Consider the following 14,630-nt stretch of genomic DNA (forward strand, 5'->3'; position numbering starts at 1 on the left):
GACTAAAATTTCTAGAAAACCGACTTCTACACAACCTCTGCGTGCTCGAAATGCACTTCCACGTCAACTTGACAGATGGGTGTGGCATGCATCTGAGCAGTTCGTGGCAGCTCTTGACTTCACCCACCTGGCAGAACTTACTGACCAGGACCACGTTGAAGGCCGCTGTGAGACGCTACGAAAGCAAAGCTCAGTCTGAAAAAGTCCTCCTACTATTTTAAAACCATGGTAAGTATAATCCTGTATGCCTGGTTCAGAGAAATTTTCACTCCAAAGTTTTGTTGGTATGGTGTCTCTTAAGAATTTGGATAGATTGTGCTAAAATGATACAACAGTCCTGATATGCTTCCTAGTACGGCCTGCTGAAGCAGGACCCCTCTGTCAGAAATAGTGTCTGTCAGTAAAAGGTGAGCTGGCTGTGAGAGCAGGTCCTGATGACTTGTCAATTTTGTGATTACCAGGTGATTGAAAAACATTAAAAAGACATCCAATATATACAAAGATGTCTATTTGCATTCCCAACACTACTTAGATGCATTTGTTTTATGTGAACCAAAATAAAATATGCTTGTTTCTATGAAGTAAAATTTTTTTAAAACTGGGTATCATTGTAGAAGCAGTGTAGTTAGATAGTTAGGTGATAAGAACATGTTAGGTGACCAACCAGTTGCAACTAAGACAACGCAAATAACCCTGTAGAACAGGAAATACTTCTTCTGAATTAATTGGAATATGTTTCTCCAGCAGCTTTAAGAATTAAAATGAATGCCATTTTGCAATTGTAGAAGAATGCATTCCTGTCTGTTTAAGTTGGCCTATCTAGCAGATAAACTTCAGTCATTTTATTGTTTTAAATTATTTTTTCACCATATTTTTTCCCTCTGTGTTCTGTTTGCACTGTGTAGTGTAAACACAGCTTGTTAGAGACAGAATTGCTGTAAAAGACAAATGACAAGTGTTTACTGAGTACACTGGAGCTGTATGTTTGCCCTGCCAAAAAAAAAAAATAGATGCATAACATTTAGTTCCTTTGTTGTTGGTGTAGTAATTTTTGATCATGTAAATGTTAAAACTGTAGAGTTGGACAGGAAAAGTTCAATCCTCATTTTGACAAGTTGTGTTTAAGATGTTTCCCACCCAATTCCCATCTGATCACTGTTGATTATGATGGGCAAGTAAAACAAAAATTACACATTCAGCCTTATTTTGTAATAAATTCAAAACAGGGAACTTTACTTTGGACATTGTGTGTAGTTAGCAGCTGTTACCATCAGCACTTGCTTTGTAGCCTATTGTAATTAATAGTGGTTATAGTTTTTATTTGTAATGTACAACATTGGTTAAGAAACTGTTAAGCAATAACACTTTTGCATCCAACTTAAAGGTTTCTTTACATCTTACAAGTATCACCTCAATAAACTCTAAGTTCTCCAAATACCACATGCTGACAATTTAGAGTCTTTTTACAATTGGGCCTTCAAGTTTATTGTGTTTTTGTGACATTAAAAAGCATTTGGTTGAAAAATACAGTTTATGTATTTCATTTGAAAATTCAAAGTCTGAAAACATTGGGAGAAGGTCCTCTGAAATCAGCATTCCAAATTAGAAAAATATCAACCACATTTAACCACATAAATTATTTCCAATATGGCTACCATCAATTTAAAACGTATTGATAGAGGCAAGAGATACAGAAGGAGACAAATACATTGCTGCTTCTATTGTAAATAGTAGCTGGCGTGGTTACCAAACTCATCAGTTGACATATCCTGCTACTCCATCATTTCATCTGATTAAATCAGATGATGCAGCCAGTTGCAGCAGCATAGGTTAGGTGGAGGACCAATTAGAATTAAACTATATGGTTTAACTCTTTGTTGCTATACTGAGTTTTATTCAAATTTGTATTATATTTTGACAGAGACATTTTGTCTCAAATGTAGCAAGAATCAGGTTATTAACATGATTAAAATGACATAACAGTGTTAATTTCCGCCGTAAGAGTTTAGGACTTAAGGTGTTTTGATTATTTTTTCGTGCCATACATGCATTTTAGTCTCAAAAGTCTTATGTTGGGCATAAAGCTTATGTATAGAGTAATATGCTTCCAGCCTCAACACTTATTTTCTCAGAATGTGTCTCTGACAAATAAGTAGTCAGAGACACAAGGGAGGAGAGATGGAGAGATGCACTCCAGAGTACACCCCATCTTATCAGTTCGGAAACCTATTGTCATGTTCAGTGACATGAAGGATGTGGTTCTGCCAGATATTGAATGTTGCTTTGCACGGTTTGGAAAACTAAACTGTATGTAGTTTCAAGAAGAACTGAATTTCAAAGTCGGCTTGGCCGCACCTTACACATGCCGTTGAAGAACTGGATTGTGGCTTATGCAGCCACACCTCCAAAAGGTCTACTTGTCATTAATAGGTTTACAGTTGTAGACAGTTTTGTTTTTTAAATCTATCTCTGCATTACTTACTCATACGTGTGGGGTGAGGTGTTTTTCTTATTTTAAACCCTCATAGTTTTGAGAAACATTTTGTGTGAATAGGATTTCAAATTTTATTTGACAACGACCAATGTTTAGAAGACTGGCAGTCTGTGTTTACAGCTAAGTGTGAGGTTAGTAGGAGTTAACAAAAATACCTTTGCTAAACTGAAACCTCTGCCAAGTCATGCAGGAGGAAAAGATGAAGTACCTGTTCACCTTTAACTTTTAGTTTAGTTTAACATAACAACCACAAACAAACTGCAACAACTGCAACATGATTCGTTCAGATTTTATATGGTTCACCACCAGTAGTTCAGAACTGTGAAGTAGAAGGAAAAAATATGTGTGGTTTTAAAAATAGAAACGATGAACATACAATTACCCCTGAAAGTCATTTGTACATCTAGGGACTGATGTAGGGTCAAATGTTCTTTTTATTCAATGATGATTTATTACATGATGCTCCAAAACTTACAAAATTGTTTTATGTGAAAATATATCTATTTGAAAACAACGCATCTATTTACTTGCAACTTCACAATTATGCAAAAAAATTGTGAGTTATAGATACCTCATGTTGTATTGTAATTTTCTTTTCAAGAAAGAATCAACCATCTCCCACTGCCCACCATTTCTGCCCACTGCCCACCAGAAATTGTTGAAATTTAGAAAATATGAGTCTACATTGTAAAATTGCTAAATTATATTGAAGAAACACCAAGCAACTATACTAAGCTTTCAGGATCACCACTACCCACACTGACTGTCAACTGTCACCCACTATCTGGTCAGTAAGAAGGGAAAGTTGGGCAACATGTAAAAAAAAAAGCAGTATAGTCCTGAAAAAGGTAGAACTCTGTTGAATGTGACAGAGTCCAATTCATCCATGTTCTGGGCAGTTTACATTAAATTGTTTGTAATTTATGGCACAATATTGAAATCTAGAGCCAAATAAGAATGCTAAAAGGTGCTTCTTTGGTTAGTAACACCACCCACAATAGTCAAGAACAGAGAATATGGTCAGACTTCCTATACCCATACAAGGCTCATCATAAATATATTCTTTTTGTTTTTCATTATGGACATTAAATAGGTAACGAGAGGCAAACTGGTTTAAATAATTTGAATGTTTCCAGGTCTGCCACATGACAAGTGTCCATTTAAATTATTTTGAATGCATGAATAGCAACTGCTAATATGTGGTGTAAGCTCAACCTCTGTATCAGCCAAAAAACAGGCACGAGTTCACACCCACTAGTAGCATCTACATGAAATCTAGGAACATCTGCAACATGATCATCTTGGTTTTGCTTCCACCCAGTGGCTGAAATGCATAATAACACTATTTCAAGCCTTTTGAAGTTGCTCATAATGTCTTTATTCTGTTGCAGCGTGAATGCATCTCTGTCCATGTGGGCCAGGCGGGTGTGCAGATGGGGAACACCTGCTGGGAGCTCTACTGTCTGGAACATGGTATCCAGCCAGATGGCCAGATGGCAAGCAGTTCCCCCACAGGTCCTGAGGACTCCTTCACCACTTTCTTTAGTGAGACAGGTGCTGGGAAATATGTCCCAAGGGCAATTTTTGTTGATCTGGAGCCCACTGTCATTGGTCAGTATGTTTTTTTTTTTCATGTAGAAAGTACATTTTTGGAAGTTGTTTACTTCTTCTCTTGAGATACCTAAATGTCAAATTGAACTACGAAATGTTTGAAAATTTAGCTATTTTTCACTGATGAGATTGATCTAACACTCACACGTTTATTTTTCTAAATTATCAGATGAAGTGAGAACAGGAAAATACCGTCAACTCTTCCATCCTGAAAAGCTGATCTCTGGAAAGGAAGATGCTGCGAACAACTATGCCAGAGGTCATTACACTATTGGCAAAGAGATCATAGATCTTGTTTTGGACAGAACACGTAAACTGGTGAGTCTACGAGATCTAAAGTCACAAGTTTGTAATGTGCAAGCATATTACTATTTGGTTATTTTAACGTATATGAATATGTGATTTTCAGGCTGATCAGTGCACTGGTCTGCAAGGTTTCCTCATCTTCCACTCCTTTGGTGGTGGTACCGGCTCTGGTTTTACCTCCCTGCTAATGGAGAGGCTGTCTGTTGATTATGGGAAAAAGTCAAAGCTTGAGTTTGCCATCTATCCGGCACCCCAGGTTTCTACAGCAGTAGTGGAGCCTTACAACTCCATTCTAACCACCCACACCACCCTGGAGCACTCCGACTGTGCTTTCATGGTGGACAATGAGGCCATCTATGATATTTGCCGCAGGAACCTTAATATCGAACATCCCACCTATACCAATCTGAACCGCCTTATCAGCCAAATTGTGTCTTCAATCACAGCATCTCTCCGCTTTGACGGAGCCCTGAATGTTGACCTGACAGAGTTCCAGACCAACTTGGTGCCTTATCCCCGTATCCACTTCCCTCTGGCCACTTATGCTCCAGTGATCTCTTCTGAGAAAGCCTACCATGAGCAGCTGTCTGTGGCTGAGATCACAAATGCCTGTTTTGAACCAGATAATCAGATGGTGAAGTGTGACCCACGTCGTGGTAAATATATGGCCTGCTGTCTGCTGTATCGTGGTGATGTTGTACCCAAAGATGTAAATGTAGCCATTTCTAATATTAAGACCAAAAGCAGCATCCAGTTTGTGGACTGGTGTCCCACAGGTTTCAAGGTGGGGATCAACTACCAGCCTCCAACTGTGGTTCCTGGAGGAGACCTTGCTAAGGTGCAAAGAGCTGTGTGCATGCTGAGCAACACCACTGCTATCGCTGAGGCCTGGGCCAGGCTTAACCACAAGTTTGATCTCATGTATGCCAAGAGAGCCTTTGTCCACTGGTATGTTGGAGAGGGAATGGAGGAGGGAGAGTTCTCAGAGGCCAGAGAAGATATGGCTGCTTTGGAGAAGGATTATGAAGAGGTGGGCATTGACTCATTTGAAGAAGAGGAGGAAGGCGATGAATATTAAATAAAAAGCAAAATAATGTTATTTATTAAAGAATGGAACCCACTCCTTGCATATTTTCAAATATTTGTTTTGTTTTAATCATCTTGACCTCTTTTTATTGTCCAGTGAAGTTCTGTTTTTTAGGGTTTGGCTGGGTTTTTATTTATATCAGAACATTAAAACATATTAATCTTATTTTTGACTTTGTTGTTGTTCAATAAATACTCATGCTGAAGAAAATAATGTGTTTGTGTTTGTACTATATACCCATAGTCTTGTGTCTTTAATGGCTTCCCTTTAAAGCCCAGTCACAATCCATATTCTGAAAAGGATTTCCCTCTTTTAGTCTTTAGCCATAAGCATTCAAGTTGAGCTTAGGTTTTGTGGCATAACAATTTGAGGAATAAAAATAAACTATCTGTAAGCAATTTTACTTCATATCTTACGTTAAGCATTAGCTAGGCATTTCGTCTAGCATTATTAAACTTCATTTATTAATTATTCTCAAGTTAAAAATAAGCTATAATATATCTTTTTAAATGACATGTTATGTCTAACTGGGAGGAAAAATTATAAATATGAAGGTTGTGGAGAGAAAGAAAATGTAGAACAAGTATTAATGAATTGCATAAAAGAGCCTGAAAAGGAGAGATTAAGAAAAATAACAAGGACATGACATGCATGGAGGCTTAAATGAATATTGGTAACTGAAGGAAACGTAGAGGATACTTTTAGATTAAAGAGAGCAATATATATCTTCATAATGCAAAATTTAAAAAAAATAGAATTTAATGGATGTAAGGTAATGTTGCTACACACTAATGTACAGTAGGTGACGTACTCATCTGAAAGTTGCTTGTGATCCCCCATAATAGAAAAGAAGAAGAAGAAGTTCTTGGTAGTTGCTCGGCAACTACAGACGCTTTCCCAGCTTCCGGAAATGCGTGGCTGGGAAGAAAAATGGCGTATAGCCCACTGCATATACCTCTTATATGTGTGGCACCAACGCATTCGTTTAGCCCTTTCCTTTTGTCTGTTTTCGTCGCTTTTGCAGCATTACAAACAATACAATCCGAAGATGTGTTCAGTGCGAGCCGCACGGCTTCAGTGTCAATCTCTGCAGCAAGGGATCTTCGGTGAGTTTATTGTCCTAGCTTGTCAGAAATGCTAAATTGAAGATTGTCGCTTTTTCTTTACTAGTTGGTGTTTACTTTGATTTGTACGTCACTATTTGGCGACAGTCTTCGACTTTTAAGTGCGTGTTTATCTCGTGTTTATCAAGCATTCATGAGGGTATTCGAGCCCTCTGTCTCTGACGAGAGATACACGATTCCATTGAAAAAGTTGTTAATTTGATCTCTTTCTACCTTTACGACTTATAAACCCTTTTTATGTGTATGCCTACATAGGTTAACCAAACATCATTGTGCTGTATATGTATTCGACATAGAGAATAAATGATTAAATATTATTTCATAGACCTTAATCTAAACCTGGCCTTAATTCGTTCCTAAACTGGTAAAATTGCCTGCAACAGTTGAAATCTTGTTGTTTTTTTTTGGAGGGGGGTTGTCCATCGTGTATTATTCAAAAGGTGTAGTATTCGATCAAACCTAATCTTATGATTTGTAAGAACACTAAGCAAAACTGCGACTTGATCTACAATAGATATAATTGTAAAGTTAGTACTAAAATGTATCTGTCTATATATCTTTTTACATATCAGGTACCTTTTATATGATGTAAACCCACCTGAAGGGTTTAATTTGCGAAGAGATGTCTACATCCGCATGGCCTCACTGGTCAAGACTTTGAGGAAAGAAGGGGATGACTGGGTATTGGTCCTCCCCCCTTGGGGTCGACTCTATCACTGGCAAAGTCCTGATATCCACCAGGTTCGTATCCCATGGGGAGAGTTCTTCAGCCTGACCAGCCTGCAAGCCAACGTACCTGTTATTGAGTATGAGGAATTTATTGCTGGTGAGAACACCAATTTGCACATTTAAACATTTTAAACTACTTTTAATGTAAATGTCAACTCCAGTGTGCCAAACAGACCTTTTTACCTTTTTCAATTTAGAAAACGGAGGGCCTTTCATAGACCAGGTGCTTGTGCTACAGAACTATGCCGAAGGATGGACTGATGGAAGATGGGAGGAAAAAGTTGATGAGCGTGCATGCATTGAGAAGCTACTGTACACCAAAGATAAACAGGGCTACTACAGGTAAAAAATGTATACAATACAGATAAAGTTTGTATAGTCCATGACCAAGACGTTATATGTGTAATATACACCAGCTTGAGAGCACAGTAGAAGTAATAAAGAATAAATGTCAAGTAAATAAATTTATCTTGATGAAATGTTTAATCAGACATGTAGAAACAAGCTCTTTTTCTGCACTATTCTGTGTGTTTCTGCAGGGGCTGGTTTTGGGGCTATGAAGAAACAAGGGCTCGAAATGTGACATGTTTATCAGCTCAAGGCCATGCATCCATCATAGCCCCAGTTCTTCAGAAAAACTTCACAGCAATGTAAGTCCGCAAATATATTTCACATTCCACGAACATAAATACTTTCTGAAATATCATATACTGTTGCACATTCTTAATCCAAAAACATGATAAAACCCGAAGAAAAGTAAATATTGAAGTATATTGGATATAATGATAGAAATCATAATGCCCAAATACATTGCCAATTATTACTTATAAAGCATGGGGTGAATCAGTTTTGTTTAATTTGAAATGCTTCTGCATTGAATTTACTGTTAAATTGTTGAAACTATGTCATGTTCTCACTTTAGCACTGAAGATGCTCCAGTCAGTTTTTCAGAAATCAGAATCCTCCAGTTTTCCTTGACTGACATATCAGTAATCAGCAGCTAAATACTGAAAAAAAACAGTTTTTTTTTATTTATCACATCTAAGAATGCTCACCAATGTGCATTCTTAGATGCACATTGATGCACAACAATTAATTATTGTCAAGATGCATATCTTGACAATAATTAATAAAAGTCTGATCAAAGTTAGAGGCATATGCCGTGATGCATAAATTAGAATTATTTTGTAGTTTCTTTATTTTCTGTGGGATACAAAACTGCTATTATTATTTGGACCACATTTGTCGTTTTATGTGTTGCAGTCCTTAGGGGGAAAAAACGGAATCAGCCAAAATTGAAAACTAACTAAAAACGGTTGTACTTTATCAAATACTGAGAAAGATTAAATGCAAAATTCCTTGAAAAGTAACCTATCCCCATCCTTTGTTCGTGTCCAGGGAAGAATGATCTGAATTCTTTGTTGTTTTAGTGTGGTGTGTCTCTGTTTGTTCTCTTTGACCTTACTGGAACTCAGATTGAATCAACTTGTTTGGGCATTGTTGTGATGTTGGGTTTTTTTTTAGCTCAGTCATGCTTGACAGAGCAGAGACTCTCCTACATGATCACTATGCTGGAAAAGACTACTGGAATGTAAGTGACACTACCTCTGTATTAGACGTTTTGGTCTTCGAAAGGTTGATTTTTGTTTCTTTTTTTTCCTTAATAACAATTTAGGTTAATGTTGACCAATCCTGGGGCATTGCTCTCCTCTCTTTGAGAAAGAACGTGTCCTTTATTTGCATTTAAAGGATGTTTCTTGTTAGATGATGCAGAGATATTTATATTTTTTTCACTTCATTTAGACCCGGCGCAGCATGGTTTTCGTCAAGCACCTGCGACTCATAGGGGATGATTTCAGAGCAAAATATCTGAACTCCACAGATGACACAGACCGTACACTATATAATGAAAACTGGACCCGCATGAAAGTGAGTCATTGTGTACCCCATTATTGCACAGCCACTTCTTAGAAAACTTCATGTTATGAAATGTTTGCCATATAACCATATTCACAACCTTGAGGGGAATATATTTGTCTCTTTCAAGTAGATGGATTATATAATGTATTGAACTATATAATAACCACTACCCTGTTTGACAAGAAAGCAGAAGTAACGACTGCATGAGATGGACAATTAGAAATACAAACAGAAACCAGCTAAATATATTTTATCTCGGCCAGTTAAAAAAAACTAACTAAAAGAGACAAATCTTTGTTAGAGTATATTTTTTCACAGCTTTCAATCTACAATAATTCCATTTGATCAAATTTTGAAATGTCAATAAAACACCTTCTGATGCTCATGATATTTGAAGCAGTAAAGTCCCATTCATGCTAGCAGCTTTTAGCATTTAAGAACATTTGGAGATCTCAATTGGAGATCATTTTAGATCATCAATACTACTTTTCCTAGTTGATGATGAACAATAAGATATTGCCCATCCCAGTTTAGTTATCTCATTGCTTATTGAACCAATAAATTCTGCAATTTGAGGGGGTGTCACATCGCAGCACTGGGATATTGCTGATTGTGCTGATATTTTTCAGCACAATCCTTGTGCTGAAAAATATCCTGATTATATAGGGCCTTATAAAAGGAATTATGGTTTTTCATATCTTTTCATGTACACAACAACAAATCTCAGTATGTATTGTATTATGATAAAGCCACACAAAATAATGTGGAATTGTGAAGTAGAAGGAAAAACAAATACCCAGAGAAATAGTGCAACACTCTTGAAAAATATTGGCAGCATCATGTCAAAGGTGTGCCTTTTTATTAGCAGACCTTATTAGCAGCTTAATGTAACACAAGTCTATATTGTTACTCTACATAACTGTTAAACAGTGTTAACAGTGTTAACTGTTAACTGTGCTTTGTGTAGACTTCTACATAACTGTGCTCTACATAAACACACTTATGTAGAGCAGAACTAGCAATAATTCAACAATTTAAACTTGTTCCTTTAAATTCCTATCAGTCCAAGCCTGGCTCTGCTATAGGAGGTCCATATATTGGGGTTCATCTTCGCAGGAAGGACTTCATCTGGGGTCACAGAGATGATGTGCCCAGCCTGAAAGGGGCAGCCAAAAAGATACGCAGTGTGATGAAGAAACACAAGCTTCAGACAGTGTTTGTTGCAACTGATGCAGACGGAGAAGGTAATGGCAGAACATCTTATATTGAAAGAAATAAATCTATCAAAATAACATGTGTATTTGTTTCATTCATTTGTGCATTACCAATTGCTTTCGGACCTGTGTTCCTAAATATTATTTCTACTAACTGTGATTTGTTTTTTTTTATTACATGCAAAATCTAATCCATTAACTTTTTAGATCATGTTTGATTCAACAAGCAAATAAATCCCATAAAAATTATAAAGACAACAGAACAAGCAAGTGGTAATGATCTTATTATTCATGTAGAACTGAGAGAGCTGAAAAGATTGTTGCCAGACATGGTGCGGTTTGAGCCATCCAAAGAGGATCTGGAGCTGCTCAGAGATGGAGGAGTGGCTATTATTGACCAGTGGATATGTGCTCATGCAAGGTAATTTCCTTTGACAGGTTGTACTTTACTTTTTTTTGTTTTAGAGCTTAAAAAAAAATGCAGACACTTTGAAATTCCTGCCTACTAACCTAGGTGATTCAAACAATTTTGAAATGAGGCAGTGTAACATTTTTTATAAATATGCAGACACATATACAAACCCGCCAACCTTTCATTTTACCAGAAGATATAAGTAAATTACATGTTCATTTGAAGCCTTTTTTAATGTGATTGACATGCTGTTAGACCCCATATTATTACTATACAATCTTTTTTTTTTTTTTACTTGTATTAGCAATAATACAAGTAAAAAAAGTTTTGACCAATTCTTCAAAATGCTAGTTTTGACCAATTCTAAAACTTGCAAAACATTATTGCCAGATCAGGTGTTTAATGAGAGTTGAATTAGTCTCTTAATTACAGAACTAAGTGAAATGCAGTCATCATAGTTTGGAATGTTTTTTATGTCAATGAGATCACATTACTTTTCACTTGTTTTTTTATGTTTTTTTTATGTAATGACTAAAGTGGTGGTGGTAGTATACTAACAGCTGTAGGTATATTGCACATTTAAATTGTTGATTATCAGCATTATGGTCAAATTGCAAATGGTAGGCTTTCAGCTAAAACACATGTTATAAATACTGCATGTAAAACTAAAACATGTACAGTTGGTGAGTTGCGACTGGTAAGATACTGAATTGCTTTGTTACATGAGAGCATTGTTTTAGGACATCTGATAAGTTGTTGAATCATTGTGTTACACTAGACCAGTGTTTCAGGGTATAAATAGTAAGCTCATAGTCTGTACTGAGATCTTCCAGCCACATCTTCAGATCGTCAGTAAAAATCACCCAACTTGATAAGCTGGTCAGGGTGACTCATGCAGTTCCTCACCACAAGTGACATTCTCACACACCTTTATAGTCTTTTGTTCCTCTATTTGCTGTTTCTTCACAGTTTTGCTTAATTTATATCTTTAATTGTTTGTTCCCAGGTTCTTCATTGGGACATCAGTTTCCACCTTCTCTTTTCGGATTCACGAAGAAAGAGAAATCCTGGGGTTTGATCCCAAAACCACGTACAACCGATTCTGTGGAGACTCTGAGAAACAATGTGAACAGCCCACACACTGGAAAATTGTTTATTAACTTTACCTCCACCTCTTCTGAAGCACAAGTGCCAAAAGCAGTATTACAACTGACAGATTTATGAAAAAAGATCTGTTAGGGGATTTTTCATGGTTTCAGTGTTAGATGGCCACTGTGTTTGAACTTTGTGCTTAAAAGGTTCAAGCTCTGCTGCTCAACAGTGTTGGCTAAATGTAATTTGTATATAGTTTTATTTAGATCGATGGTCTGTGAATCTTTCATAAAAGGGTATTGTATTTAATGTGTTACATTTCTAACTCACAAGTGGAGTGAATTATGTTAAGTGGAGACTGACACTAGTGTATGACTGTATTTGATTTAGATTTGATATTATCAAAAATGTTTTTTACTGTTTAAGAATTCTGAAGTATTTTAAGAATAATGTATAAAAAAAATCAAAAGCACATCAAGAGGAAGGAACCAAAGCTTACTAGGCTTAAAGATCTACCATTCAATAAAGATTTATTTACAGAAAGTGTATATGCATAACTGAAATTAATTTTTTTATTCCTAAAAAAGCAATGTAAATAAAATGATTAAAGATTTGGTATTATGCTTTTTTCTAGGCACATAGTTAAATTTTATAGCACTATCAATTAGACATGTTACTTTCAGTTATAATTTTTTTTATGAAAAAATGTATAAATCATGACATCATGATATATACATGACATGACGTAATCACAAAAATACTGAGGAGTAGTTCATAAGATGAGCTTGACAGATGTGCACTTCTGCCAGGTGATTGCTAATTGCTGCTACTGCTAGTCTGAAGGAACTGAGACCGGGGAGTAGTTCTCTGTGAGGCAGAAGCTTGGCTTGAGACTGCTGCTTCCAGAGGAGCTTTGTGGAAATAGATGGTTCTTTGTGAGAGCAAGCGCCTAGCCACCGCTGAATGGCTGCCATGAAAAGTTCAAGAATTTCCTAGACATGCATGAAAGAATCAAAGCAAATAAAAGCAGGTATGTTTTTGATGAGGGAATAATATTATATAAACCTCAAAGACATTGATTTGTCACGATATCCCTATTTTAAAGGTCAGTCTGAATCCTCATCAGCAGTCTTGGAAAATGACCCTCTTGCATAAGGTGTTTTAACTACACCTTTACCTTTATGTTTGTGACTATAAAAACCACATGGTATTAGCAGAACTGAAAGAAAACACTATAGTTACCTTGGTGACGCGGTCTCAACCTTTTACAAAGCAATGGCCTTATGTCACCTATAACCCTGTAAGGTCCAACAGTGAAGCTTTCTGTTGCTCATGTTGTAGCTAAGCTGCTGTAACCTCTGCTGATAAATGGAAATAATGCGTTTGTCGTTCGGCTAGCCGGACTGCTTCTCTTTCTGGAACTCCCTTTGACATAAAATAAAAGCTTAGTGCAAACATACTCATAGTTATGTGTCTTTGTGTAAGGAAATGTGAAACAAACAATTTTTTCCATTCAGCTTTTTATTCTGAACTCTTACCCTTAGTCTTTGTATTATTGTGGACTCTTATTCTAAAACAGCTTTCATCATTTACTAGACAAGGGAATTGTTGGGAAGGAAAAAAAGTCTGTTTTTCCCACATGACTTATCCCAGTGGATTCTCCTAGTTTACAGTGTAACTAACCCCAGTGGAGAAATATACCTTCTCAACAACAGCTTACAAAATGATAGTGTGTATTTGATGCTGCCACCCCACACTATAGCTCCAAGACTACGTTGTGGCAGCCTGGTTAAATCCAGCCCCTTGTCCTACACTATTTGCTTCATACAGAGGGTCTGGGCTCTTGGCTGTTGAGAAACAATTGCTTCCTGGAGGCGTGGACTGTGTTGAGGTTTTAAATTTTACCCAATTGCTAACGTTTCTCCCGTGACAAATGTAATGTGCCAGTTTGATCGTAAGAAATTTAACGGAAATTGTCTGCAGTGTAAACAGCTGTCCTCCACCGCGAAGAGAGAAGCGTGGCCAACACAGATTGAACCACTTTATTCACGTCCTCCGCTGCCATTGCCAAAACTACTGGCAGACTACAATTATAAAAGCAGCACAGAAAATTAATGTAATCGTTCACAACTTCTCTTTTTTTTCGCTAATTAGCCTTGTAGAGAAAATCTACTGGAGACAATCCAAGTCAAGGGGAGAAAGCTCAGAATGTGCTGCAAGTGAGAATTTCTTTCGAGTGGAATTGCATAGGAAGCCAGTGGCCATGCTAACATTGTTATAGTTAAAAATATCTTTCTCTTGATGAAATCCCACAGATTCTCTGAGGTATCAATTCCCAGATTATTTAAGCAAGAAGTGATGCTGTTGGCATTATGAGCAGGTTCCAAGTCGTGTTGGCAAATTAAATAAGCATCTCCATAAAGCAACCAGTACTGACTTTTATCACAGCCAACACCAGCAATTAACATGACTTCATAAATTATTTCTAAAAACAATTTATGTTTTTATTATTTTTGGAAATAAGTTTCCAAAAATAATGGAAACTTATTTTTGTACAAGTAAATTAATTCTGTAGCTACAAAGATTACATTTCTGCATTAAAAATATTTTTACATTTAATGACTTTATGTACAATTTATTT

At 36.6% G+C, this 14,630-nt stretch overlaps 2 protein-coding genes across 2 annotated transcripts; both read left to right on the forward strand.

The window, feature by feature from the left end:
• Window positions 1-89: 89 nt before the first annotated feature.
• LOC102224061 (tubulin alpha chain-like) lies at window positions 90-5,698 on the forward strand. The gene is made up of 4 exons (XM_005800711.3): window positions 90-228; window positions 3,886-4,105; window positions 4,275-4,423; window positions 4,515-5,698. The coding sequence occupies exons 1-4, from the start codon at window positions 226-228 to the stop codon at window positions 5,487-5,489; spliced, it is 1,347 nt and encodes a 448-aa protein (XP_005800768.2). The 5' UTR covers window positions 90-225; the 3' UTR covers window positions 5,490-5,698.
• A 686-nt stretch (window positions 5,699-6,384) lies between these two features.
• Window positions 6,385-13,439, forward strand: pofut2 (protein O-fucosyltransferase 2). Its single transcript, XM_005800735.2, has 9 exons — window positions 6,385-6,604; window positions 7,195-7,448; window positions 7,549-7,693; window positions 7,891-8,001; window positions 8,876-8,942; window positions 9,155-9,280; window positions 10,335-10,515; window positions 10,783-10,906; window positions 11,904-13,439. The coding sequence occupies exons 1-9, from the start codon at window positions 6,429-6,431 to the stop codon at window positions 12,055-12,057; spliced, it is 1,338 nt and encodes a 445-aa protein (XP_005800792.1). The 5' UTR covers window positions 6,385-6,428; the 3' UTR covers window positions 12,058-13,439.
• The last annotated feature ends 1,191 nt before the right edge of the window (window positions 13,440-14,630 follow it).

The sequence above is a fragment of the Xiphophorus maculatus genome, chromosome 7, assembly GCF_002775205.1.
Source record: "Xiphophorus maculatus strain JP 163 A chromosome 7, X_maculatus-5.0-male, whole genome shotgun sequence".
NCBI classification, from domain to species: Eukaryota; Metazoa; Chordata; class Actinopteri; order Cyprinodontiformes; family Poeciliidae; genus Xiphophorus; species Xiphophorus maculatus.

Coding starts and splice junctions, on each gene's coding strand:
- LOC102224061 (XM_005800711.3), top strand. Junction 4,106..4,274: donor TCTGGAGCCCACTGTCATTG/GTCAGTATGTTT, acceptor CTAAATTATCAG/ATGAAGTGAGAACAGGAAAA. Junction 4,424..4,514: donor TGGACAGAACACGTAAACTG/GTGAGTCTACGA, acceptor TGTGATTTTCAG/GCTGATCAGTGCACTGGTCT.
- pofut2 (XM_005800735.2), top strand. CDS start 6,429: ATGGCGTATAGCCCACTGCATATACCTCTTATATGTGTGGCACCAACG. Junction 8,002..8,875: donor CAGAAAAACTTCACAGCAAT/GTAAGTCCGCAA, acceptor GTTTTTTTTTAG/CTCAGTCATGCTTGACAGAG. Junction 9,281..10,334: donor AAAACTGGACCCGCATGAAA/GTGAGTCATTGT, acceptor AATTCCTATCAG/TCCAAGCCTGGCTCTGCTAT.